The 26,046-nt window shown below is 42.9% G+C and overlaps 1 protein-coding gene across 3 annotated transcripts in view; it reads right to left on the reverse strand.

The window, feature by feature from the left end:
- The window catches only part of ZAP70 (zeta chain of T cell receptor associated protein kinase 70), a 156,367-nt gene that overhangs the window by 92,733 nt on the left and 37,588 nt on the right, over positions 1–26,046 (reverse strand). Inside the window, exons 1-4 of one of the 3 annotated variants that reach the window (XM_072113890.1) lie at positions 13,420–13,509; positions 13,281–13,348; positions 13,130–13,198; positions 7,600–8,017 (exon numbers count right to left, since the gene is read on the reverse strand). In XM_072113890.1, coding sequence (XP_071969991.1) covers positions 7,600–8,001 — 402 coding nt within the window. In that variant the 5' untranslated portion in view covers positions 8,002–8,017; positions 13,130–13,198; positions 13,281–13,348; positions 13,420–13,509. Of the gene's footprint in view, positions 1–7,599; positions 8,018–13,129; positions 13,199–13,280; positions 13,349–13,419; positions 13,510–26,046 lie in introns of those variants that run through there. The other 2 variants (XM_072113889.1, XM_072113891.1) reach the window with 2 other exon arrangements.

Below are 26,046 nucleotides of genomic sequence, written 5' to 3' on the forward strand. Positions count from 1 at the left end.
TTTCAATATGATCGCTTGCACAGTGCTCCATGAGATGCTAAAAGTTTCTGAAATCTTTTTGTATCCAAATACTACTTTAAGCTTCTCCACAACAGTATCACGGACCTGCCTGGCGTGTTCCTTGGTTTTCATGATGCTCTCTGTGCTTTAAACAGAACACGGAGACTATCACAGAGCAGGTGTATTTATACAGAGACTTGATTACACACAGGTGGATTATATTTACCATCATCAGTCATTACGTACAATATTTGATCATTCAGAGATCCTCACTGAACTACTGGAGTGAGTTTGCTGCACTGAATGTAAAGGGGCCGAAAAATATTGCATGCTACACTTTTCTTCACAAAAAATTACAATGTTATAGCTTTATGTTTGAGACTTGAAATGTGGCAAAAAGTAGAAAAGTTCAAGGGGGCCAAATACTTTCGCAAGGCACTGTATAAGAATATCCAAAAAGAAAAACATTTATACAAAAAATGTACATTCTCTAAACATCACATAAACATCTTATTGGGTTTTTCTGTGGCTGGTGATTTAAAAAACCCATATTCTCTTCCTTAGTAATTTATCATCAGAATTACATAGGGTCTAAACTCCAACACCTACCATTTTTCTTTCAATATCTCATTGTTTTATGCTTTTTGCTAGTGCAGCACCCCTGTTAATGCGCAAGACAGAGGAGTGTTTGCGAATAAGCCGTCTGTATAATTCGGTACATCTAGAGGTAATCAGCAGTGGTAGTTTCTGCATGGACAGGCAAAGGTTAATCTTATTGAATACTGTTATCCAATGATGTTCCAATCTGTAAACTGAAGTGTGATTGGAGAGTGAGACCACCTGACCAGAGTGTAACAAAAAAAACCCTGGACAGGAAGTGATAAGTCCTCTTGACAGCCAGCTCTCTTACTGGAGAGAGCTCGTGGAACCTAGCTCCTGACAGAGGAGCATATCTTTAGGCCCAGCTCCTGACTGAGGAGCAGCATCTCTTTTAGATCTTCTAGAACACTGAGTGACCAGAGACAGTGTGAGACACACCTTCATTGTCTCACACATAGCTACTTCCTAGGATTAAAGCTGCAGCTTCCATACCTGGACACAGCCTGCACCTGCTACCAGGCTGGTGAATCTACTCCTGAGGATCACTCTCCATGACAATCCTCAGTAATCTGGACTTCTCCAATAATCCAGCATTTGTTCTGAAACCGTTTGACCCGTTGCCTGCAGTTGTTCCAATAAAGAACGGTGAGTTACTTTTGCACAATGTTGGCTCCGTCTGGTCCCTGTATACCATCAAGGGCTTCCCCATCCACTACCTAGGGACATATACTACGGACACTAAGGGGTTGCCCCAGGGAGATTCATTATATCAGCCTCTCCCTCATTTAATTTCTTGCACACACCACCTGCTGGAGACCCGCCAGGCTGTAGGACAGCACTCCCGTCCCCATACCAAGCACCGCGACATCAGCGTGCCTAGGCCGCAACCGGCAGCCACTCTGGTATTCTGGGCCCTGGCTGCCTCCAGGTCCCAAGAAAAGGCTAGGCCCTGGTGGGGGATGTGGCATTAGGGAAATGCATAATGTCTTAATGCATTTGTTCATAAACTTTATTGCAAAATTCTTTTATGTTAGAAAATATTGTAGATTTCCAATTCCTAGTTATGCTTAATCTAGCTGTTATCAGGATGTACAAAATTCTAAATCCTTCTGAAAAAAAACCCTGACACAAGAACCTGTGCATTTGGGTTTGAATATAGTGCCAAAATGGCTTGTGATATTGGCCTTTCAAACCAAACTTCTTCAAGGTGGTTTCCAGGTACCCCCAGTGTATTCTGTCAAAAGTTCTCTCTGTGTTTATAGACAAACAACACACTTGGGGCCTCAGGACACCCGAGCCAAATGTAGAAGATCTATTTCCCTTCGTGTCCCATCTTTAGTTTGACGATCTATCACAAATCCTACTAGATCTGCTGATACGATAGTTGGAAGTACTTCATTCAATCGTATTGCCAATATTCAAGCATATAACTTCACATCACAGTTCAGGGGGATAATTGTCTATAGTTTTCTGGCATGTCATTACATGTCTGGCATTACAACTGTAGCTAATATAGCTCCTATTTGTCCTCTTTCCTGCAAAAACTTAAATGGTCTTACCAAATATGGTTTAAGTTGTGTCAAAAATTGTCTATAATTGTCATTTCGTAGCCCATCTGAGCCTGGAGTTTAATTTAATTTTGAAACCAAAGTTATTTTTCCACTTTCTCTACATTTAAGGGATTATTTAGTTTTTCTATCTGTTCTTCAGTCTTAACTTTCTTATTCCCTGGGTACTGTACATTTTCTATTTTAGTTATTCCCTTCTGTTTTTTAATTCTAGTATTTTACCTATACCTTACCCAATATTTTATCTTACAGTTCTGCATATCCTGTTCATAGGATTACAGAAGAAACATATGAATTTGTAATCTCAGTTCTGTCAATCATTTAATTTTTGCAGTTTTTTTCCCATTTTTCCTTTTATTCCTAATTTCCTATTAATTTCGATAATAAACACTCCATAAGTACTCCATAGGGATTCTTCATTTATTTCCTTATTATCACATTTTATTAAAAAATATTTTGTATAATTGCTTGATGCCCCACTGATTTTAAAAGAGCCAATCTCCAATGGGGTATGGAGTCTTTTTGCGGATCATCCTGTAAACGTGACAAAATCACCATGAATTGAATTTAGGTTACATGTATCATTGTATACCTATGTGTCACGAACCCCGCACACTGGAGTCCAAACATAGGGTGCACCTACTCTATGGAGTGCCAGAGTTTATCCCTTCTGCTTGGCCCACTTCCACAAAATGACGTCCTAAGGCTAAATTTACTCCATGCGTTCTGCACCCAGCCAATCCACTGCCACCACCCACCCACCACTGCCACCACCCACAAGATACTAAGAAGACCGTAGGCACCTCAACCACACAGACAATGCACACTGATGATTCACAAAGAACATGCAATCACCACATACACTATATATACTATGTTAAATGACCTATTTACGTAATCCCTTCGGAAACCTTAGTCCTTTAAAGCTACAAGCAAAGGCTTCTAAAGTTAAAACTTTAATATACATAAAAAGTACAGAACACTCAAAACAAACTTATCAGATTAAAATAAAAGAAAAAGAAGTTACAATCAATATACATACAATACATACAAACAGTTATGGGAAAAAGGAAGCAAAATACCCTTACTGTCAGATAGTGAGTGGCAAATTGACCGGAGGACTTGACATGGAGAGATTCAGTCTTCTAATGAATAGAGTCCTCATAACTTAACAAAGCCTAGTTGCAATTATTTAAACCCAGTAGTTTTTGACCCCCACCTCTGGCTGTAATGTCACTGTGAGGGGGAGTTTCTCATATTTCCCTCCCTTCAGAGAGGGACACTCTGTGTCTTTTGACTGAAAAGACACAATTGCCAGGGTACCTTGCAGCCCCATACCAAACTTGGAGTGTCTATGAATTATGTCCCAGTTATGGACAGCCAGGATATCTGTCAGGCTCCAGGGGTAGTGGACCCACTGGACCACCACGGACAATGATGTAAGCAGTCACCTACACTCACCAGCCACTTTATTAGGTACACCTGTCCAACTGCTCGTTAACACTTAATTTCTAATCAGCCAATCACATGGCGGCAACTCAGTGCATTTAGCCATGTAGACATGGTCAAGACAATCTCCTGTAGTTCAAACCGAGCATCAGTATGGGGAAGAAAGGTGATTTGAGTGCCTTTGAACGTGGCATGGTTGTTGGTGCCAGAAGGGCTAGTCTGAGTATTTCAGAAACTGCTGATCTACTGTGATTTTCACGCACAACCATTTCTAGGGTTTACAGAGAATGGTCCGAAAAAGAGAAAACATCCAGTGAGCGGCAGTTCTGTGGGCGGAAATGCCTTGTTGATGCCAGAGGTCAGAGGAGAATGGGCAGACTGGTTCGAGCTGATAGAAAGGCAACAGTGACTCAAATCGCCACCCGTTACAACCAAGGTAGGCAGAAGAGCATCTCTGAACGCACAGTACATTGAGGCAGATGGGCTACAGCAGCAGAAGACCACACCGGGTGCCACTCCTTTCAGCTAAGAACAGGAAACTGAGGCTACAATTTGCACAAGCTCATCGAAATTGGACAGTAGAAGATTGGAAAAACCTCGCCTGGTTTGATGAGTCTCGATTTCTGCTGCGACATTCGGATGATAGGGTCAGAATTTGGCATCAACAACATGAAAGCATGGATCCATCCTGCCTTGTATCAACGGTTCAGGCTGGTGGTGGTGTCATGGTGTGAGGAATATTTTCTTGGCACTCTTTGGGCCCCTTGGTACCAATTGAGCATCATTGCAATGCCACAGCCCACCTGAGTATTGTTGCTGACTATGTCCATCCCTTTATGACCACAATGTACTCAACATCTGATGGCTACTTTCAGCAGGATAATGCGCCATGTCATAAAGCTGGAATCATCTCAGACTGGATTCTTGAACATGACAATGAGTTCAATGTACTCAAATGGCCTCCCATGTCACCAGATCTCAATCCAATAGAGCATCTTTGGGATGTATTGGAACGGGAGATTCGCATCATGGATGTGCAGCCAACAAATTTGCGGCAACTGTGTGATGCCATCATGTCAATATGGACCAAAATCTCTGAGGAATGCTTCCAGCCCTTGTTGAATCTATGCCACGAAAAATTGAGGCAGTTCTGAAGGCAAAAGGGGGTCCAACCCGTTACTAGCATGGTGTACCTAATATAGTGGCCGGTGAGTGTAGGACCGGAGTCTAAATGGCACCCAGTTTTCACCAGAGCCCGTGGCTATGAGGGTTGGACTTGCTGCAGCATGGTACCACCAGGTACAAGGTGCCTGCTAAGGCGAGGTACAGAAACGGAAGGCACATTCGTGGTCAGGGACAGGCAGGAGGTCAAGACAGGCGGCAAAGGTTCAGGTCAGAGGCAGAGCAGAAGGTCAGGGCTGGTGGCGGAGGAGCGTTAAAGGGAACAGGTCAATGGTCACAATGGGAAATCACACTTATCGCAAAGGTCATGGGAAACAAGCTATTTCTAAGGCTGTGAGGTACAAAGATCCGGGAGGGTGTGCAGGGAGAGGCTTGGTTAAATCTAATCCTGGGTAAGGCTAGCACCAATTAACGGTGCGCTGGCCTTTAAATCTTGTGAAGCTGGAACACGAGTGCCCTAGGACATGGAGACAGCTGAGAATCCGGAAGCAAGAGTGAGGACGGTTAGGTCATTGTGTAGTGGAGCGGGGGGGCACACGGAAGGGCATGGGTGGACAACCCCTGTCAATATCTCTTTGTCTCTCATAGTTTTTGGCGGGAAAGCAACACACAGGTCCACTATTCCTTTGTCTGGTTTTGGAGGACAAGTAAAACACATTCTACTATCCCTTTGATCTTTCCTTCCCCAGAGATGAGCTAGCAGAGATGTGAATATTTACACTTGCTCCATGGTCATAAAGAAGCCTTCTGGGGTGTCAGGCTACACATACTTTCTGTTGTATCCGTAATTAACATTTGCTCATTTAGCCAGTAATAAAATTTAAGAAGACACAGTGAAGAAAAAAATGTACAGTTAGTGCAATATTATCAGACTGTATGCATTTTTTATTCTTAGCATTTTTGTTGTGGTTATCGATGCAGTTTTCCATTTGTACTTTTCCTTTTGATCAATTGATTTATTATTAATTTATTCTCAATTTTATACATTAATTTTTAATCTAATATTGATATGTTGACTCATGGTATCATTACGATATGAATAATTATATTACATATATTGTTTGGTGTGAATCTGTTTAAAGAGTTATGATTTATTCTCTATGAGATATATTGTTATTTGCTATTTATTATGTACAGATTTTTTTTTTAACCCCTTAACGCTCTGCGCCGTAGCTCTACGGCGCAGAGGTATAGGGAATGTGTGAAGAGGGCTCACGGGCTGAGTCCTCTTCATACAAAGGTGGGGGTTTTTGCATATTGCGATCTGACCATCTAGGGTTAATGTACCCTAGATGGTCTAAGAAATAGTGGGAAAAAAAAGAAAAAAAAAGTTTAAAAAATAAAAAAATTCATAAAATATAAAAAATTCAAATCACCCCCCTTTCCCTAGATATAAAACATAATAAACAGTAAAAATCACAGACACATTAGGTATCGCCGCGTCCCAAAATGCCCGATCTATCAAAATATAAAGACGGTTACGGCCGGCGGTGACCTCCGAGGCGGGAAATGGCGCCCAAATGTCCGAAATGCGACTTTTACACCTTTTTACATCATAAAAAATGTATTAAACCTGTATAAATTTGGTATCACCGTGATCGCACCGAACCAAAGAATAAAGCTGAGGTGTTATTTTGAGTGCACAGTGAAAGTCGAAAAAACTGAGCCCACCAGAACGTGACGTGCGTGTTTTTTTCAATTTTTCCACATTTGGAATATTTTTTCAGCTTTGCAGTACACGGCATGTTAAAATAAATAACAATACAGGAAAGTAAAATTTGTTACGCACAAAATAAGCCCTCACACAGGTCTGTACACATAAAAATGAAAAAGTTATGGATTTTTGAAGGTGGAGAGCGAGAAATGAGCGGAAAAACCCTGCATCCTTAAGGGGTTAAAGACTGATTACTACTTAAGCTTGGTGCTAAATGATGCTGTATTTATGAACATAGCTTGGTTATGGTGCTGTATTTCTTTACGCTGCCAATTGCCGGTGCTGTATTTAGGTATGGAGCCCAGTTTTGGTAGTGTATTTCTGTACTGAGCTTGGTTTAGATTCTAAATTTCTGTACTGATCTTAGTTCTGATACTGTATTTCTTTATAGATTATGTTTCTTGTTATGTATTAACTTTACAGAGCCTATTTGAAGAGCTGTAATCCTATAAAAAAGCTTGGTTTTGGTGCCTTATGAAACGGAATTTGTTGTAGCCAGTAGCTGCAAGCCAGTAGAAAGACAGGCAGAGAAGAGAGGCATATGAGAAAGAGATGGATTAGCCGGACAGTAGAGTAAATGGTGGATTGGAGGGGTGTTAAATAGTTAGTTGGAAGACTACAGAGGAGTTATTCCATCTCGATTTTAAATAGCTTTCTCTACAGTAATACAGCATATTGGGGCTTATTTACTAAGGGTCCCACGGCCGCATTTGTGCTTGGTTTTCCGACTTTTCAGGAATCGCATGGCTGGGATAGGGATTTAGAAGGGCATGTGACCGGATTTTGGCGCATTCACATCGGCTTTCATGTGACAAATCGGGGGGCGGGTTCGGACAAACCACGGGATTTAACTTACAAATTGTGCCGCAATCCAAGCACTTACATGCATCGGGAACAAGAAAGTGAACTCCGGTGGACCTGAGCGGGGAGCGACACATGCAGAATATCGGGCGCACGATGTAAGTGAATTGCGGCACAGTGCATTATTGTCATCAGACACTCCGGACCGGGGAACACGCAGGACCGGGTAAGTAAATGTGCCCCATTGTCTTAAAAGGCAATGTTATTCTCATGATTTGTGCTCACCTCTAATTTCCAGGTCTGTCTGACATATTCTTTCATCATATTGTCTCTGGTGTGATCAAATACTCCAGGTTGGCATTCCACTCCACTGGGACGATTGCAGGGTCGACGGAGAACACAGCATAATCCATCCGCATCTTTGGAGTAATATTCACAAAGTTCTGCTGGGCCACAGTGAGACTTTCCCCCAAATATAGCATAAGTTCCATTTAACTGCCGCTCCACAGGGTAGTGATAAAATTGCAGGTTAAATACCACAGAGATGACATAACCACCAAGAGTCCGCAAGCACTGCCTAAGCAAGAAAAGACCATCCATCATCCCAGCCAGCTTAAGAAACTCTTCTGCTTCAGCACGAGAAATGCTGCCATAATAGAAAGGCAAGTGACCGGCTGCATCTGGCATTTTTAATAAAAGAGATCTGTAAAATAAGACATAGTTATTATTTTAAAATTTAAATATAATAAATAAGTGACATGATGTAAATTTTAGTACAAGTAATCGAACTACTGATGGCTGTATTTGTGAATTATCCGTTCCCTTCTAGGCTTAGTCTGTGTATTGTGACCAGTTTTGGGAAGTTATTTACTAACTGACACCCTTCTTTTAGCTAAAAATTGTTTCCCTCACATCCCCATAAATCAACTTCTTATATTACCTGCCATCCAAGGGAGCATGTCCTACTCGGCCGACCCCTCCCTTCTACACCTCCCCATGTCCCATGCCACTTCTCAGCATGTCATGTGACCAGGGTGATATCATCTAAAGTTCTTTAAACCAGTTACGTTTGCAATGTCTACCCCATGTATGTATCTGATCACATACATATCACATACAGTATTAAGCAGGGGTCCCCAAACTACGACCGTTTCTATCCGACCCCCGTCCCATCCAGCGCTGAGCCCCCGGATCTGGATTTGTTATTTGGGGGCACCCGGGCTGGCGCTCCAGTAAAGTCAATGATTTGGCCGTGGCCTATGATTAGGTCACGGCCTTCGGCAGTGGGGCAGGGGCCTCCGTCCGTTCGGACAGGATGCAGCCGGAAACGGCCGCTAGAGCACTATTATTGCAGGTGGAGCGATGTGGCCGGAAGACAACCCCGGCGCACATCGCTCCTTGAACCTGGATGCGCGGCCGTGTGATTACGCCTGTCTGGCAGCAGCCAGAAGAAAGAAGATGCGGGAGCCAGAGGTAAGTACAGGGTTTTTATTTTTTTTTAAAACAGCAGTAGAAACATTGTGGCTGCCCTAATATATGAAATAATGGATTATGGGGCCATTATAGAAAATAATAATGGAGGGGCAGCATAGGAAATAATTATGAGGAGCAGGATAGGAAATAATTAATTATGAGGAGGCAGCATAGGGAATAATTATTTCCTATGCTGCCCCTCATAATTAATTATTTCCTCATAAGGGGTAGCATAGGAAATAATTAATTATAAGGAGTAGCATAGGACATAATTAATTATGGGGGCAGCATAGGAAATAATTAATTATAAGGGGCAGCATAGGAAATAATTAATGGTGGGGGTATAGGAAATAATTAATTATGAGGGGCAGCATAGGAAATAATTAATTATGAGGGGGCAGCATAGGAAATAATTAATTATGAGGGGGCAGCATAGGAAATAATTATGAGGGGCAGCATAGGAAATAATTATGAGGGGCAGCATAGGAAATAATTAGTTATGAGGGGCAGCTTAGGAAATAATTATGAGGGGCAGCATAGGAAATAATTAATTATGAGGGGCAGCATAGGAAATAATTAGGTATAAGGGGCAGCATAGGAAATAATTAGTTATGAGGGGCAGTATAGGAAATAATTAATGGCGGGGGGCAGCATAGGAAATAATGAATTATGAGGGGCAGTCTAGTAATTAATGGGGGGGCAGCATATTTAATAATTAATTGACCCAATTAATTAATTAACTGGGCCAATAAATAAAATAGTTCACAAAGGGGTGCAGTATATTAAATAATTTATTGAGGGGGGCCCAGTGTATTACGGATGCAGTCGCATGTACCGCTAGCGCTGTGTTTTCAAGGAATTTCTTATATTTTTTTTATTTTTAAACTTCAGTCCGGCCTTCCAACGGTCTGAGAGGGACAGTGAATGGCCCCCTATGTAAAAAGTTTGGGGACCCCTCGTATTATGGCATGATCACAGTATGTCTCCATGGATTTATAGTTCTCCCCATCCTCAGAGGCATGCTGTGATTTCATGTAATCAGATACAAACATTGGGTAGACTGTGTAAATGTAACACGACCTGAGATGATGTCACCCTGGTCAGATGGCATGATGAGGCCAATGATGTAACAGAGATCTCAATGTTTCACATAGCAGCATGTTCTGTACCAGTGAGACCTGTCTAGAATAAGGAACAAGGAGACAGGGCAATGTAAGTGACCCATGAATATGCAGAGCTTCATGGACTCACACAGTGAAATTGGACTCACATCAGATGATTTGCATATACCGTATATACTCGCACATAAGCCGACCCGCGTCTAAGGCATCTAATTTTACCATCAAAAACTGGGAAAACCTATTTACTTGAGTATAAGCCAAGGGTAGTAAATGCATTGGTCATAGCCTCCCAGTATATAGCCAGCAAGGCCCCTGTAGTATATAGCCAGCCCCCTGTAGTATTAAGCCAGCTGCCCCGCTTTAGTATATAACCAGCCATCCCCTTTAAGTATATAGCCAGCCTCCCCCCTGTAGTATATAGCCATCCAACCCTCTTTAGCATATAGCCAGCTACCCCCTTTATAATATAGCCAGCGCCCTTTAGTATATAGCCAGCCAACACCCTGTAGTATATAGCCAGCCACCCCCCTTTAGCACATAACCAGCCAGCCCCATTTAGTATATAGCCAGCCTTTAGAATATAGCCAGCCAGCCCCCTTTAGTATATAGCCAGCCAGCCCCTTTAGCATATAGATTTGAAAGGCCAGCGTGCCAATAATTGGCACTGGTCGGCTGCCAATCCACACCCCTTCCTGTGTTCCCTGTCGGATCTTTGTGCTATCATGCCTGAGAGAAAGCTGTATTCCAAACCCTTTGCGATCATCCTGATTTCCCATTGTGACCTTGATTTCGTTCCGGACTTTGCTCCTGTGTCGCCTGTCCTGACCTACCGCTACTTCCCTGACTCTGATCCTGTGTTGCCTGCCTCGACCTTTTGCCTCTCCCCGACCACGCTTCTGCCTCAAGACTTTACACTATGCCTTGGCCAACACTGGGGAGCAAGTCCAACCCGCTTTGCGATGGGCTCTGGTATCGGCTTATGTCATCATCCACGGAGGTCCAGTGGGTCCACTTCCCCTGGAGCCTGACACATATCAAGGTAATTTTGAGAATGCTTTTTCATGACACACTGTACTTCATGGTAGTTGAAAAATTTGGAAGATATCTTTTGAGTTTGGTTATGAAAATAACTAATATTTGGCAAATTAAAATTTTTTTTTTCACATTTTGATGAACCACCTAAACTTACAATTTAGGCACCTGCTTAGCTTTCAAGTGAATTTGAGATGCCTAAATAATAGTAAGACCCCCATAAATTACTCAATATAGGAAAGTGTACCCCGCAAAATATGTAGAACCACTTTTAAGAAGTTTCTTAACCATTAAGGTGTTTCACAGGACACAGTTAGAACAGCAGGGGGTGCAATTTAGAAATTGTAATGTTTTTGGAGAATAAATTCATTTTGGCCCAAAAATTACATATTCGCAATAGATTAAATGATAAAAAGTTCTACAACATTTCATATCCATTTACATTGTCACATTGTACAGGCTATACAATTTTAACCTTTTTTGGTAGTGTGACCACTTTATAGATTTGAGTGTGTCTATATGTTATTGATAAAATTTAATTGACTCTTTCTTTGCGGAGTAAAAGAAAATCATCAATTCTTGGTTAGGAATTTTTACTTGACTTTTTTGGCAGTTCACTGTTCCATAAAAATATGATGTCTACGATTACAGTGATCCTCATTTATACAGTTTTTTTTTTTTTTGCCCAATTTTACTGAATAAAAACAAATTGAGAGAAAATCTCATTTGTTTAAATGTCACCATATTTTCAAAGGCATAATTTATTTTCCACTTGACAGAGCTGGTTCGGGGCTAATTTTTTATGTGAGAAGAGTTGTCCTTTTTGGTGGTCCCATTTTGGGGCAAGTAACTTTTCATGATCACCTTTTAGCACATTTTTGGTGAAGGGATTTGATGAAATCTTCTTTTTAGAAGTTTTTTTTTTTTTTTTTACAATGTTCAACGAAAAGGTCCAATAATGTTTCTGTTCTATTGTACAGATTGTTACAAATTTGGAGATATAAAATATCCTGGGTTCTTTTTCTTTATTTTGTACTTTATTAGTAATGTCAATGGAAGGGAGGTGTTTTAGGGACTTTAATTTTATTTATATTATATTTATTATAAAACCGTTTTATCTTATTTTTTCTGATATTTCTAAACTTGTTATTTCTGATCTTGGGGTTACTGGAGGGTGACAGCTTTAATCCCCACTCTGTTGGTGAGTCGGTGCTAGAAGCTGGATGTAATAGTACTGTGATTTGCAGAAAGTCACTTCTTCCAACGCAGTATTATTACGTCCATTTCCTGCAAGGGGTTAAAACTATACAGGCGGTCCCCTACTTAAGGACACTCGACTTACAGACAACCCATAGTTACAGACAGACCCCTCTGACCTCTGGTGAAGCTTTCTGAATGATTTACTATAGTCCCAGACTGCAATAATCAGCTGTAGAGTTTCTGTAATGAAGATTTATTGATAATCCTTGGTCCCATTACAGCAAAAAATGTTTAAACTCCAATTTTCACTAGGGCCAAATTTTTTTTTTGGATAGACAGTAAAAAGAACACAGGTACCAGAAAGAGCAAATAATATAAATCACAGTGAAAGAGGCAAGTGGTGTTGACGATATAGGTCGACTGAGACTTAGCTGCGTGGTCCTGTATCCCGATCCAGTCGGGCCGGGAGTGGAAATGCAAAATTGATGGTGAAAAAATTAGGACCAATAGTCGTGCTTCTCAGTGTTGACAAGGCTTTTATTTAGATGTATGCGATGACGACGCATTTCGGGAGCGTACCGCTCCCTTCCTCAGGTCCGTACAGTTTTTACACAATACTCTGTTATACAAAAAATATATAAAAATACATAAATGTATAAAGTAAAAAATATATCTAAAAGACAAATAAATAATAAATACAATAGATAAAAACAATCCATATATAAAAGGTTCATAAATATAATGCAGTTCAATTTTTAATACATAACTGTTTAACTTGAGATGGTATAGAAAGAATAAAATGAATATAAATTATATAGAAAAATATATATATGTAATATGAGTATATAATATATGAATAGAAATAAACAGATATCGATAATAATTGATGATTCATTATTAAAGAGGCAGTAATGATGGCACATAATGACATGATAAAATGAAGAAATCGAATAAAAAATATATATAGGATCAGATCAAAAAGAACTAACCGATATAGCCTTGATCTGTCCTGTCCTGATGATAAGGGGCATAAATTCTTCCCTAAGATGGTAGTAATTCTACAGGCAAGAAGTATAGGTGTGAGAATATTGTCCATCTTATAGTGAGTTTTAAGTGGGGGGATTTTGAGATAGAGCTTACCCTAAAGATGGTGCCGATAATTGATATCGCTTATTAAGGTCTATAGGTAGGGTAGTATTTAACCGTCCCTGTAGTAAGAGAAGTAAGGGGTGAGCAGGTGAGTCTAATCGATATGTGATCTGTAATAAGTAAATCTTACTTTGCAGGGGTCCGGGCAGTGAGGGAGCGCTGTGTGTGGTGTTTCCTGTTGCTGGATGAGGAGCGCTGTGTGTCGCGTCTCCTGTTGACAGTTCTTATATGCGTGTGTGCACGCATGCGTACACGGAGATAGGGGAGGGAATGGTGAGCGCTGTCTGGAGGAAAGCCTGCGCATGCGCAGATGGGGTAATCGCTGTCTGAAGCGATCGGATGTATTAGGTAACCTGGAGTAAAGTGCTCTACAGCACAGGGGAGCATTATATAACCGGGGTAAGTGGTAAATAAGGTTTATGGTGGATGGAATAAAGGGGGAATGATAGAAAGATGGGGATTAGTATAAGGAGAAGTATACCATAGTGTGGCTATTGGTTTGGTAATAATAATACATTGTATTAGTAGGAAGAAGGCAGATGTAGGTATATAGGTGGATTGCTTTCCAAGAGGAGGCACTGTCAATGGTGTACTTCCCTGCTGGGAGAAGGGGTGTATTAGAGTTATGTTAGAATGGATCAAGTTCTTTCTAGTGTCTCGTTGAGACCATATTATATTATAATTAGAGATGAGCGAACATACTCGTCCGAGCTTGATGCTCGATCGAGCATTAGCGTACTCGTAACTCGGACGAGTATTTCGAGTATTTCGCCCGCTCGAGAAAATGGCAGCTCCCGCCGTTTTGCTTTTTGGCGGCCAGAAACAGAGCCAATCACAAGCCAGGAGACTCTGCACTCCACCCAGCATGACGTGGTACCCTTACACGTAGATAGCAGTGGTTGGCTGGCCAGATCAGGTGACCCTGGGATAGACTAGCCGCTGCCCGCGCTGCTCGGATCATTCTCTGTCTGGATGCCGCTAGGGAGAGAGCTGCTGCTGGTCAGGGAAAGCGTTAGGGGGTTCTATTAGCTTACTGTTAGGCAGGAGTGATTCTAAAAGAACCCAACAGCCCTTCTTAGGGCTACAATAACGTTATAATTTTTTTTTTTTTTTATTTGCAGCTAGTACCATATTGTGAGGAATTTGCAGGGGGACTTGCTACCGTTGTGTTTAGCTCTTAGTGACACACATATCCACCTCAAACACCAAAGTGGGAAAATTTATTAGGGGTTTGAGTAGAATTAGGCACAGTCTGCCAGTTTCTTTTTATTTTACGTTTATTGTTTTAATAACTCAGTGTCATCTCATCTGGCATAGTAGTGTGCTGTAATACTTGGCTAGAAAATAGCCATAGGAGAATACAAACGGCTTAATTACGCCTACAGTAGCGTTATATATATTTGATTTCTGGTTGATCTGCTGGTGGCTGTAGTTGTTGCAGTGCATCTACTAGCAAATTGTGAGCAATTTGGAGTCAGACTTGCGACCACTGTGTTTTAGTGACGCACATATCCATCGCAAAGACCGAAGTGGGAAAATTTATTAGGGCCCGGGGTTGTATTTCAATTAGGCACAGTCTGCCATTTCCTTTTTTATTTTACGTTTATTTTTTTCATAACTCAGCGTCATCTCATCTGGCATAGTAGTGTGCTGTAATACTTGGCTAGAAAATAGCCATAGGAGAATACAAACGGCTTAATTACGCCTACAGTAGCGTTATATATATTTGATTTCTGGTTGATCTGCTGGTGGCTGTAGTTGTTGCAGTGCATCTACTAGCAAATTGTGAGCAATTTGGAGTCAGACTTGCGACCACTGTGTTTTAGTGACGCACATATCCATCGCAAAGACCGAAGTGGGAAAATTTATTAGGGCCCGGGGTTGTATTTCAATTAGGCACAGTCTGCAATTTCCTTTTTTATTTTACGTTTATTTTTTTCATAACTCAGCGTCATCTCATCTGGCATAGTAGTGTGCTGTAATACTTGGTTAGAAAATAGCCATAGGAGAATACAAACGGCTTAATTACGCCTACAGTAGCGTTATATATATTTGATTTCTGGTTGATCTGCTGGTGGCTGTAGTTGTTGCAGTGCATCTACTAGCAAATTGTGAGCAATTTGGAGTCAGACTTGCGACCACTGTGTTTTAGTGACACACATATCCATCGCAAAGACCGAAGTGGGAAAATTTATTAGGGCCCGGGGTTGTATTTCAATTAGGCACAGTCTGCCATTTCCTTTTTTATTTTACGTTTATTTTTTTCATAACTCAGCGTCATCTCATCTGGCATAGTAGTGTGCTGTAATACTTGGCTAGAAAATAGCCATAGGAGAATACAAACGGCTTAATTACGCCTACAGTAGCGTTATATATATTTGATTTCTGGTTGATCTGCTGGTGGCTGTAGTTGTTGCAGTGCATCTACTAGCAAATTGTGAGCAATTTGGAGTCAGACTTGCGACCACTGTGTTTTAGTGACGCACATATCCATCGCAAAGACCGAAGTGGGAAAATTTATTAGGGCCCGGGGTTGTATTTCAATTAGGCACAGTCTGCCATTTCCTTTTTTATTTTACGTTTATTTTTTTCATAACTCAGCGTCAAATAGCCATAGCAATAGGATAGCATCGTTTGGTTTTAAAAACTAAAAAACACAAAAAAAAAACAAAAAAAAAAAAAAAAGTTAAAAAAAAAATTCAAGTTATAACTCTCATTTTCAAAATGTTTAACCCGAGGGCTAGGGGTAGAGGACGAGGGCGGGGACGTGGGCGTCCGACTACTGCAGGGGTCAGAGGCCGTGGTCCTGGGCGGGGTGAGACACCACCTGCTGATGAGGGAGCAGGGGAACGCCGCAGAGCTACACTCCCTAGGTTCATGTCTGAAGTTACTGGGACTCGTGGTAGAGAACAGTGCGAACAGGTGATGTCGTGGATTGCCGACAATGCTTCGAGCAATTTGTCCACCAGTCAGTCTTCCACGCAGTCCACCCATGTCACCGAAATCGGCACTCCTCCAGCTCCTGCACCTCAGCCTCCTCCCCCCCAGTCTGCCCCCTCCCAGCAAAATTTGCCATTTGAACCGGCATACTCTGAGGAACTGTTTTCTGGACCCTTCCCACAGTCACAAACCACTTGTCCGGTTGCTGATGAGCAATTTTCCGATGCCCAGGTTTTCCACCAGTCGCAGTCTGTGGGTGATGATGACCTTGTTGACGTACTGGAAGAAGTGTGTAAAGAGGTGTCCGACGATGAGGAGACACGGTTGTCAGACAGTGGGGAAGTTGTTGTCAGGGCAGGAAGTCCGAGGGGGGAGCAGACTGAGGGATCGGAGGATGATGAGGTGACAGACCCAAGCTGGGTTGAGAGGCCGGGTGAACACAGTGCTTCTGAGACGGAGGAGAGTCCTCGACCAGAACAGGTTGGAAGAGGCAGTGGTGGGGCCAGACGGAGAGGCAGGGCCAGAGCTGGTGCATCAGCGCCAAATGTGTCAACTAGTGAAGCTCCCGTGGCGAGGGCTCCTGCGGCGAGGGCTAGATTTTCAGAAGTCTGGAGGTTCTTTAAGGAAACACCGGATGACCGACGGACTGTGGTGTGCCACATTTGCCAAACCAGGATCAGCAGGGGTTCCACCACTACTAGCTTAACTACCACCAGTATGCGCAGGCATATGAATGCTAAACACCCCACTCAGTGGCAACAAGCGCGTTCACCTCCGGCCGTGCACACCACTGCTCCTTCCCCTGTGTCAGCTGATAGTCAGTCCCCTGCCCAGGACCCTGCCACAAAAACCCCATTGTCGCCTCCACGATCCTCCACAGCATCCACCAGCGTTCAGCTCTCCATACCCCAGACGCTGGAGCGGAAACGCAAATATAGTGCTACCCACCCGCACGCCCAAGCCCTTAATGTGCACATCTCCAGATTGCTAAGCCTGGAGATGCTGCCCTATAGGCTAGTAGAGACCGAGGCCTTTCGCAGCCTCATGGCGGCGGCCGCCCCTCGGTATTCGGTCCCCAGCCGCCACTACTTTTCCCGATGTGCCGTCCCAGCCCTGCACCAGCACGTGTCAGACAACATAATCCGTGCCCTGACCAACGCCGTTTCTGACAAGGTCCACCTGACCACGGACACGTGGACGAGTGCTGCCGGGCAGGGCCACTGTATATCTCTGACGGCACATTGGGTTAACTTGGTGGAGGCTGGGACCGAGTGTGACCCTGCGGCTGGTCATATACTGCCGACGCCGAGGATTGCGGGGCCTACCTCGGTCCAGGTGTTTGAGGCCTACTATGCCTCCTCCTCCTCCCACCCCTCCTCCACCTCCTCCTCCGAACGACCATCCGTGGGCATGGCGCCATCAGTCGGTAGCTCTAGGCACAGCAGCAGTGCCGTCGCTAAGCGACAGCAGGCGGTGCTCAAACTGCTGAGCCTAGGCGATTAAAGGCACACCGCCCAAGAACTATTACAGGGCATCACGGCGCAGACTGATCTGTGGCTGGCACCGCTGAACCTGAAGCCAGGCATGGTTGTGTGTGACAACGGCCGTAACCTGGTGGCGGCTCTGCAACTCGGCAGACTGACACATGTGCCATGCCTGGCCCATGTGTTAAATCTGATAGTTCAGCGTTTCCTCAAGACATACCCCAATCTGTCTGATTTGCTCACGAAGGTGCGCCGCATCTGTGCGCATTTCAGGAAGTCCAGCACAGATGCTGCCACTCTCAGGGCAGCGCAGCGCCGCCTCCAACTGCCCGCTCACCGACTGTTGTGCGACGTGCCCACGAGGTGGAATTCAACACTGACCATGTTATCCAGAGTTTACCAGCAGCGCCGAGCGATTGTAGACTGCCAGATGTCAACTTCCACCAGAACTGGTAGTCAGGTCAGTCAGCTTCCTCAAGTCTACAATGAGGAGTGGACGTGGATGTCTGATATCTGTCAGGTGCTGAGTAACTTTGAGGAGTCAACACAGATGGTCAGTGGCGATGCCGCCATCATCAGCCTCACCATCCCGCTGCTTGGCCTGTTGAAAAACTCTCTGGTCAGCATGAAGTCGGAAGCTTTGCGCTCCTCACAAGAGACGGGGGAAGAAGATTCCCTTGTTGATAGCCAAAGCACCCTTAGGTCTGTTTCTCAGCGCATATCGGAGGAGGTGGAGGTGGAGGAGGAAGAGGAGGAGAATGTTGGCGAGACACAAGAGGGGACCATTGTTGAGTCCTTCACTGTTGAGCGTGTATGGGCAGAAGAAGAGGAATTGGAGGAGTTGGAGGAGGAGGAAATGGACAGTCAGGCCAGTGAGGGGAGCGAATTGTTACGCGTTGGTACTCTGGCGCATATGGCAGATTTCATGCTAGGCTGCCTATCCCGTGACCCTCGCGTTCAAAGAATTTATTCCAGCACCGATTACTGGGTGTTCACTCTCCTGGACCCACGGTACAAGCAAAATCTTTCCACTCTCATCCCTGGAGAGGAAAGGAGTGTGAGAATGCATGAATACCAGCAGGCCCTGGTGCACAAGCTGAAACAGTATTTCCCTTCTGACAGCGCTAGCGGCAGAGTGCGTAGTTCTGCGGGACAAGTAGCGAGGGAGAGTAGGCGAGCAGGCAGCTTGTCCAGCACTGGCAAGGGTACGCTTTACAAGGCTTTTGCCAGCTTTATGTCACCCCAGCAAGACACTGTCACCTGTCCCCAGTCTCGGCAGAGTAGGGCTGATCTTTACAGAAAGATGGTGAGGGAGTACGTAGCTGACCATACCATCGTCCTAAATGATCACACAGCTCCCTACAACTACTGGGTTTCAAAGCTGGACATGTGGCACGAACTGGCGCTGTACGCCTTGGAGGTTCTTGCCTGCCCTGCCGCTAGCGTCTTGTCCGAGCGGGTTTTCAGTGCAGCTGGTGGCATCATCACCGATAAGCGTACACGCCTGTCGACTGACAGCGCTGACAGGCTGACGCTTATCAAGATGAATAAAGCATGGATTTCTCCTAATTTCCAATCTGCAGCAGGTGAAGGAAGCTCAACCTGAATAATTTATCCACTCCTCCTCCTCCTCCTCATTTTCCTCCTTCTCCTGCTCTTTGTACAGTAAAGCAGAGGAAACTGGCTATTTTTTGACAGGGCCCACTGGCTCTACCTATAGTACTTTATGCATTTAATTTTTCTGGAGGGCCACCGACCCGGTCCTCTGTTTTAAACAATTTTTGGGAGTGCCACATACAGGCACTCAATCTATTCAATTTTTCTGGAGGGCCACCTACCTACTCCTCTGGTTTGAAAACTTTTTTGGACTGCCACATACAGGCACTCAATCTATTCCATTTTTCTGGAGGGCCACCTACCTGCTCCTCTGGTTTGAAAACTTTTTTGCACTGCCACATACAGGCACTCAATCTATTCCATTTTTCTGGAGGGCCACCTACCTGCTCCTCTGGTTTGAAAACTTTTTTGGACTGCCACATACAGGCACTCAATCTATTCCATTTTTCTGGAGGGCCACCTACCTGCTCCTCTGGTTTGAAAACTTTTTTGGACTGCCACATACAGGCACTCAATCTATTCCATTTTTCTGGAGGGCCACCTACCTGCTCCTCTGGTTTGAAAACTTTTTTGGACTGCCACATACAGGCACTCAATCTATTCCATTTTTCTGGAGGGCCACCTACCTGCTCCTCTGGTTTGAAAACTTTTTTGGACTGCCACATACAGGCACTATCCAAATTAAATTGTCTCCATAGCAGCCTCCACACGTTGTCTCCATTGCTTCCTCCAAAAGTCGTCCATATAGCTGCCTCCATACATCGTCCCTTTATCAAACGAGGTGTGTCAGGCAGAAATTTGGGTTGTTTTCATGGATTCCACATCAAAGTTGTTAACTTTGTCGCCACCCAGCTGTGTTATCCACAAAATATACTGGCAAACTTTTATCATTTACCAATATTATTTCAGCGCTTCTTGCGCTTCTGTTTACATTCCCCTCACCCGCCATATCCTAAACTTATAAGAACGCTACTACACTTGATCTTATACAAAAGGTTCTTAGAAGTGCTGTTTGGGGAGTAGCCTAGAGACACGGGCTTGGATTGGCGAAAGCTCGCCTGGCAGCGGAGCGCCAGCTCCATGCCAAGATCCAACTAACATAGTTTTAACTGCAGCACCTTTAATCTACTACTAGTTCACTGCCTCCATACATGGTCCCCTTATCAAACGAGCTTTGTCAGGCAGAATTTTGGGTTGTTTTCATGGCTTCCACAACAATCTTGTTAACTTTGTCGCCACCCTGCTGTGTTATCCACAAAATATACTGGCAAACTTTTATCATTTACCAATATTATTTCAGCGCTTCTTGCGCATCTGTTTACATTCCCCTCACCCGCCATATCCCAAACTTATAAGAACGCTACTACACTTAACTTGGTGCACGCTGGGACCGAGTCTGACCCTGGGGCTGGTGATATACTGCCGACGCAGAGGATTGCGGGGCCTACCTCGGTCCAGGTCTCAAAGGCCTACTATACCTCCTCCTCCTCCCACCCCTCCTCCACCTCCTCCTCCTCCGAATTACCATCCGTGGGCATGGCGCCATCAGTCGGTAGCTCTAGGCACAGCAGCAGTGCCGTCGCTAAGCGACAGCAGGCGGTGCTCAAACTGCTGAGCCTAGCCGATAAAAGGCACACCGCCCAAGAGCTATTACAGGGCATTCCACATCAAACTTGTTAACTTTCTCGCCACCCTGCTGTGTAATCCAGAAAAGATACTGGCAAACTTTTATCATTTACCGATATTATTTCAGCGCTTCTTGCGCATCTGTTTACATTCCCCTCTCTCGCCATATCCCAAACTTATAAGAACGCTACTACACTTGATCTTATACAAAAGGTTCTTAGAAGTGCTGTTTGGGGAGTAGCCTAGAGACAGGGGCTTGGATTGGCGAAAGTTCGCCTGGAAGCGGAGCGCCAGCTCCATCCCAAGATACAACTAACATAGTTTTAAGTGCAGCACCTTTAATCTACTACTAGTTCACTGCCTCCATAATAATAATAATAATAATCTTTATTTATATAGCGGCATCATATTCCGTAGCGCTTTACAAATCATAGGAAACAAATACAAATGTAATGTAACAGAGCACAACATTTGTATGGAACAACAGGAGTGAGGTCCCTGCTCGCCAGAGCTTACGGTTTATGAAGATGATGGGGTAACACGAGGTAAAAGAATTTTTAATGGTCAAGCCATTCTTCTTAGGGAATAGAACAAAATATAATAAATGGAATTGCTGTCGCTTGAACCACTCAGCCGTCACCAGGTCCAGGGTGAATGGGACTGCATAGAAGTCTGGTGCCTGTTGGTTGATGGATAACAGATGGGAGGACGACACAGGACGGGTTAGTAGAAGAGTTAAAACTTCATGCAGTTAATGAGTGTTATAGGCTTGCCTAAAGAAATGGGTTTTAAGAGCACGTTTGAAACTTTGGAGGTTAGGTATTAGTCTGATAGTCCGGGGCAGAGCATTCCATAGAATTGGTGCAGCTCTAGAGAAGTCTTGGAGACGCGAGTGGGAGGTCCGCACTAAGGGTAGAGGTTGATCTAAGATCACTGGCGGATCTAAGAGCACGGGTTGGGCGATAGACTGAGATAAGAGAGGAGAGGTAGGGGGGTGCAGCATTATACAGGGCTTTATGGATGAGGGTTATTATTTTAAACTGTATTCGAAAGGAGACTGGCAGCCAGAGCAGCGTCTGGCATGAACTGTAGGCATACATGGTCCCCTTATCAAACGAGCTGTGTCAGGCAGAATTTTGGGTTGTTTTCATGGCTTCCACAACAAACTTGTTAACTTTGTCGCCACCCTGCTGTGTAATCCACAAAATATACTGGCAAACTTTTATCATTTACCAATATTATTTCAGCGTTTCTTGCGCATCTGTTTCCATTCCCCTCACCCGCCATATCCTAAACTTATAAGAACGCTATTACACTTGATCTTATACAAAAGGTTCTTAGAAGTGCTGTTTGGGGAGTAGCCTAGAGACAGGGGCTTGGATTGGCGAAAGCTCGCCTGGCAGCGGAGCGCCAGCTCCATGCCAAGATCCAACTAACATAGTTTTAACTGCAGCACCTTTAATCTACTACTAGTTCACTGCCTCCATACATGGTCCCCTTATCAAACGAGCTGTGTCAGGCAGAATTTTGGGTTGTTTTCATGGCTTCCATGTTAACTTTGTCGCCACCCTGCTGTGTAATCCACAAAATATACTGGCAAACTTTTATCATGTACCGATATTATTTGAGCGCTTCTTGCTCACCTCCTTTGGTTCCTCTCTGCCACCCATTGGTTTGAAGCCTGAGTCCATTTAGGGTATGTCGCCATGCCACTCTCTAGCCTGCCGCTGCTGCCGCTGCCTCTGCATGAAGTCCCCTATAGTGTCAGGGTCAATTATTGGATGTTTTAGATGCTATCTAGCTTCATTCTGTCACTCTGTCATGGCCATGCTGTTGCCCATAATTTTGGCATAATGGTGCGATTAAGCAGCCTCAGAGGCATCCATGCATGCTGCCCCTGCTGTTTCCTGTCCATTTCCGTGGTGTTTCCATCCTTTTCTGAGGTTCCCAGGTGTTTGGCCAAGCTTCCCTGTGCAGAGCCTTGGTCCCCTTGAAAAATGCTCGAGTCTCCCATTGACTTCAATGGGGCTCGTTATTCGAGACGAGCACTCGAGCATCGGGAAAAGTTCGTCTCGAATAACGAGTACCCGAGCATTTTAGTGCTCGCTCATCTCTAATTATAATATATATTATATTATATTTATGAACCTTTTATATATGGATTGTTTTTATCTATTGTATTTATTATGTCTTTTAGATATATTTTTTACTTTATACATTTATATATTTTTATATATTTTTTGTATAACAGAGTATTGTGTAAAAACTGTACGGACCTGAGGAAGGGAGCGGTACGCTCCCGAAACGTGTCGTCCTCACATACATCTAAATAAAAGCCTTGTCAACACTAAGCCTTGGTCCTAATTTTTTCACCAACAATTTTTCAAATTTTTTTTTGTCTGGCTCTACAATTATAAAGTATACAGTTTCGACTTACATACAAATTCAACTTAAGAACAAACCTCCAGACCCTATCTTGTACGTAACCCGGGGACTGCCTGTATCAATTCAATTAAATAACCACAGATCAATTGATAAGCAATAATTATGTTTTGATTGCTACTGCACTATATGTTTATAAAATATATGCACACAGCTCTATGAAATACTATTGATCTTTATGCATTAATTAATTGATTATACCCTCAACTGAATTCATGATTGAAAGTAATCTAAGTAAATGGGAAAAAAATAATTCAAAAAATTTCTTTAAATTAATTAATTAAAAAAACACTATCTTAAAGTACTCCTGCCCATACTCAGCAAATGACAGTTAATGGATTTTTCAAATATTTTTGTGTTTTTTTAACTGTTTGCTGTTTCTGTCAGTGTGTGTGCATATACTGTAGCTGCCAAAGTTCCATTGATTCTCCCTCTCTGACAGATAATGATCTGACAGGGAGGAAGAATAGACAAACTATACAGACAGCAAGTAAGCTTGTTTTTACAAGAAACTTTCATGTGAACATTATAGGGGACATGTATTTTTATTTTGATCTGTCTTTTCTTGAGAATTTTTGGGGACTTTTTGGGTGCATTTTTGTGACTATTTTAAGAAGTTAGTTGTTGGTTGTGTATGTTGCTGTGTTCCTAAATGTATATTTCTAAATCAGTTGTTTTCTTTGTTTGACAACATTTATAGAGCAAATTACAGACTTTTTAGGTACAAAATGAAATACAACTGAACCCATGCTTAGTTATATATATTCACCTAAAAAGTTGCAAAAAATCAAAATACCCGCAAAACAGAAACAAAGTAAAAAAAGACATGTATCACAACAGCAAATTTAGAAAAATACATAGCATTGCTAAAGTATACCGACTTCAGTCAACTTTAAAAAGCCACAAAAGAAAACATGTGCTCCCATGACTTGTTAATCATGGTATTCACATCATCCGAACTGCCACTGAGTACTTATGCTGCCCATTGCAGCAATAACTGAGAGAGGAATCAGTGCAGGGAAGCGTTGTCCATGCAGAAAGAGCTTCATGCTAATGAATGGACTTCAGGCACAAGGACCAGCTTTACAGCATGTCAATTAAGGGGCTTAAGGAGTTAATTGATGCCGCCCTGTAGAGACTTACAACCATTGATGCTCAGTAGGGGATTTTCCAGGAAGTATTCAGAAAAACATTGACAGAAAAGCAAGGTCAACAATCCCGAACACTTGGAAAGGCTTGTACTTTAAAATGGTAAATCCTTTATTAGTAGCACAAAAAAACAGAACTACACGGCACAGTAGACAAAATACTGGTGCGTTTTGACCTTTGAGGTCTTAGTCTTGGTATATAATCTATACAGAAAACGTTGCCTCTCAGCTACCATGTAAAGTAAAACCAGTATATCTATTCTATCTTTATGTAGATATGTGTAGAGTGTCATTCGAAAAGAGGAGTCCCTCATAAAGTAACAATGACCTTTACTGAATTTTTAAACAACTCTACTTAAAAGTAGCTATAATGCTTGTGAGAAGTATGACACATGTGAGTGTATGATGTCTGCCAATACTCATAAAGTCCTGCAAATTCTGACTCCTAACGAGAACCTACCTAGCAAATATGCAAAGTTGAATGCTGGCTTTCCTTAATATATCTCATGGAAAAAAGCAGAAACAATCATAATGAAAGAAGTAAGTTTTCAAAACTAAGTGAAAATGAGTGGGATGTGCATGCATAAAAACCTCTTTTCTAACAAATTGTTCTAAGTGTTATGGGTGCTTTCCCACCAAAGACCTGCAGTATATGGCGTACACATATGAATAATACTCCTGTAAAACGTAAAGGAAGTTTAACATCAAAATAAAGCAGAGACACTTACTCATAGACCCTGGCATTAAGAATGTGGTAATTTTCTGATATTAGGTATGGCCTCCTTCTTTCTAAAATCAACTAATGAGTAAGAAGATCCCGGGAGGCATTACCGGAGTCCCTCAGTGCTGCAGCTTCACAGGCTGGTACAGTCTGCAAGGAACTCTTCCCCATCTAACTGTGTTCTGAAACTACCTTTGCTGCAGTGAGGCAGATGGAGGTGGGAAGTGCTGAGGGAGCAGGGGGGAAACAGTATAACAGCCTGTGAAGTTACAGCACAGAGGGGCTCTGGCAACACCCTCTAGAGCCCTACTTATCCACTTATAAAGGTTGATATCCGAAAAAAGGAGAGCAAGGATAACAAATATAAGAAGATTACCACAGTCACAATGTCTGGAGTAAGTGTACCTGGTTTATCATGCTTGATTTTGATGGTAGCTTTCTTTTAACAGGATTTTACAGTTTACTCTATACTAAGTTAGGTTCACAATGCTGACATAGTGTCTGAATCATTTTCTGGTAAAGATTTCTTTATTAATTTTCCATTTGTATATGCCCTTATTTACATCAACATGTAAATAAAAGCATAAGCCCTTCCATCTGCTTACCATTTTTTAGTCTCATTATGCTCAAGTCTACACAGATTTTTTTTCTTTCTAAACACATATTCATGTTGTGCAATGCAAACAAGGATAGAAACAAGTGCTTGATACTGACCAGAAAATCTTATATTGGAGCGGAAGTCGGGCAACAGCTTAACAGCATAGAAATGGCTGCAGCAA

This window comes from Engystomops pustulosus, chromosome 1, assembly GCF_040894005.1.
Source record: "Engystomops pustulosus chromosome 1, aEngPut4.maternal, whole genome shotgun sequence".
NCBI classification, from domain to species: domain Eukaryota; kingdom Metazoa; phylum Chordata; class Amphibia; order Anura; family Leptodactylidae; genus Engystomops; species Engystomops pustulosus.